Here is a 3,110-nt window from a genome sequence, read left to right on the forward strand (position 1 = left end):
CTACTTGGGAGGCTGAGGCAGGAGACTCGCTTGAGCCCAGGAGTTGAAGGCTGCTGTGAGCTGTGATGCCACAGCACTCTACCCAGGGGGACAGTTTTTTGTCTCAAAAAATAATAATAATTCTTTTACTTGTTCTAAAATAAAAACAATTTAAAAAATTGGGCTTTTACACAAAGTAGAAATTTTTAGGGTTAAAGCTTCTTTTTGTTTCTAAATAATATACAATTCTGATAGTGAAGTCTGGATTGGAGCATACAGAGAAATAAAATAAACTACAGAAAAGCCTATTGCTGGTTACATTTTGATATTTACTTTGATCTTTTACATAGACCTGCAATTGTGCAAACCAGAGATTACTGGTGATTTCATACTCACTGAACCCATTTCCTGGCCAAGAGCTGCATTTACCACTCCTTTGAGGATATACTCCTAGAAACATGGAATAACACTGATCAGTTTAAGAGGAATGTGGAATTATCAGATAACTTGCAAACAGGCCAGAACATTTATTCTCTTATCAAAAGTCTCAGATAACATTGCTAGATTGACATATACAGTCTTTCCTAGAATTCTATAAGCAGGAAATTTCTCTAATATGCCTCCCAGTTATATTTCCACAGTTTCACTTTCAACTGAACTTTGTTAGTAAAAATGTAAAACATTCTCAATTACCTGAGGGGTAGTAGGTTCCAGATCCTTAATTAAATTATAAGCTTCTTGTACATCGTCTGAAATACAAAAAATAAGTAGCTATAGTAGTCTGTATTCCAGCAAACTCTCCTGAAGTAGTCTCCCAAAAGAAAAACTCCTTCAGTACTCAGATTATTCATGGGAAATAGTATCTGTTCTATCTGTTCTTTTATTTTCCACCAAGTCCATTATTAAGTTATTATCCTGAAGATAACCAAATATCCTGAGAAAATTCATATTTATAAAGCCAATGGCATTGTATGTAGATATGAACAATGATTTTATTTTTTAAAAAAAGAGATCCAGATTAAGTATATAGGAATGAAATGACATGAAGTTTAAAAAATTTCTGGGCAGTGCCCATAGCACAGTGGTTATGGCACCAACCATATGCACCAAGGGGGGAAGTTTTGAACCCAGCCTGGGCCAGCTAAACATCAATGACAACTGCAACCAAAAAATAACCAGGCATTGTGGCAGATGCCTGTGGTCCCAGATACTTGCGAGGCTGAGGCAAGAGAATCACTTAAGCCCAAAGAGTTTGAGATTGCTGTGAGCTGTGATGCCATAGCACTCTACTGAAGGAGACATAGTGAGACTGTGTCTCAAAAAAAAAAAATTCAGGAACAGGCTCAGTGTGTGTAGCACAGTGGTTACGGCGCCAGTCACATGCACTGAGACTGGTGGGTTCAAACATAGCACCGGGCCTGCTAAACAACAACTGCAACAACAACAACAAAAATAGCTGTGCATTGTGGTGGGCGCCTATAGTCCCAGCTACTGGGAGGCTGAGGCAAGAGCATCGCGTAAGCCCAAGAGTTCAAGGTTGCTGTGATGCCATGGCATTCTACTGAGGACAACATCATGAGGCTCTGCCTCAAAAAAAATTTTTTTTCAGAAACCAAAAAGGGGTTGTTGAATGAAAAGACATGGGCAATACATTGAAAATTGTTAAATCTAGGATGAGTATTTTGGGTGTTCATTATACTCTTTATTTATTTTGAGACAGAGTCTCACTCTGCCACCCTGGTAGAGTGCTGTGACTTCTTCATACATGATAAAATTAATTTACAAAATATATATGCTATTTCTTTACTTTGTGTCCCAAAGATTTCTTTTTGTTTATGTATCAAGTAGAGAGGACTGTTTACAAGTTCGTTTCCTTATTTTAATAGATACTTACATTTTCCTCAGTGAGGAATATGTTGTCTGATTGGTTTCTACCATGCACTAAAAAAGGCCCACACTGTTAGTCCAAGGTCCATGACAGAGTGCCACCACCAATGCACAGTAGTTACTACCTTATACTTATAACTGTTACAAAAGATGGCTTTAGGCATTATCTAACAATTTTAGCCTTACTTAGGGGCAAAATGTGTATATAGCACATTCTCTTTGAATCATGTATTTATTATAAGAAACCTGGTATAAATAAGCAGAAAGGCAGACAATCAGAGAAAATAAAATAGTTTAAAAAAAAAAGATAAAAAAATACATGGAAAATGTGGGTATACACTATGTATAAGGAGAAACTAGAAAAGAAAAAGGAACAAAAGAAGTGGAATAAAAATAATGGAAAACTACCAAAAAAGAATGGGTAGAGAGCAAAGGAAACAAAGAAAAACAAAAGGAAGGAGTCAGAGAGTAGGAAGCAACAGAAGAGGATGAGGGGGCAGCGCCTGTGGGTAGGGCGCTGGCCCCATATACCGAGGGTGGCGGGTTCAAACCCAGCCCTGGCCAAACTGCAACAAAAACTAGCCGGGTGTTGTGGTGGGCGCCTGTAGGTCCAGCTACTCAGGAGGCTGAGGCAAGAGAATCGCCTCCAGGGGTCCAGTTCATTGTCCCTCAGACTGATGGAGGGCCAGACTGAGGCCCCGGGGCAAGTCGGCTACTAAGCAGGACAAACAGCTGTGGCAAAAACACCCGGAGGGCCAGATAAATGTCCTAGGCGGCCGCATGTGGCCTGCGGGTGTACTTTGAGGACTCCTGGAGTTGGAGGTTGCTGGGCACTGTGTGACGCCATGGCACTCTACTGAGGTTGACAAAGTAAAACTCTGTCTCTACAAAAAAAAGAAAACAAAAAAAGGCACAACAAAAAGGCCCTGATAAACCTGTTATGTCCTATGAACTTCTTGCAAACATATTTTTGGAAGTATTATGGATTTCAATATGGAAGCAAGTAGTTCGATCAGATTAAATATTCTAAAATATCTCATTACAAGTAAAACTAAGGGCTCGGCGCCTATAGCTCAACCGGCTAAGGTGCCAGCCACGTACACCTAAGGTGGTGGGTTCGAATCCAGCCCGGACCCACCAAACAACAATGAGGGCTGCAACCAAAAAATAGCCAGATGTTGTGGCGGGTGCCTGTGGTCCCAGCTACTTGGGAGGCGGAGGCAGGAGACTCGCTTGAGCCCAGG

The 3,110-nt window shown here is 40.5% G+C and overlaps 1 protein-coding gene across 3 annotated transcripts in view; it reads right to left on the reverse strand.

Annotated features, from left to right (window-relative positions):
- TTC26 (tetratricopeptide repeat domain 26) overlaps positions 1-3,110 on the reverse strand; it is a 61,185-nt gene that overhangs the window by 19,134 nt on the left and 38,941 nt on the right. For all 3 annotated transcript variants that reach the window (XM_003791581.3, XM_012806243.2, XM_003791582.3), the window contains 2 exons: positions 673-728; positions 376-429 (listed from right to left, as the gene is read on the reverse strand). In XM_003791581.3, coding sequence (XP_003791629.3) covers positions 376-429; positions 673-728 — 110 coding nt within the window. The remainder of the gene's footprint in view (positions 1-375; positions 430-672; positions 729-3,110) is intronic.

This window comes from Otolemur garnettii, unplaced genomic scaffold (genome assembly GCF_000181295.1).
Source record: "Otolemur garnettii isolate 467f Iridium unplaced genomic scaffold, OtoGar3 scaffold00049, whole genome shotgun sequence".
NCBI classification, from domain to species: Eukaryota; Metazoa; Chordata; class Mammalia; order Primates; family Galagidae; genus Otolemur; species Otolemur garnettii.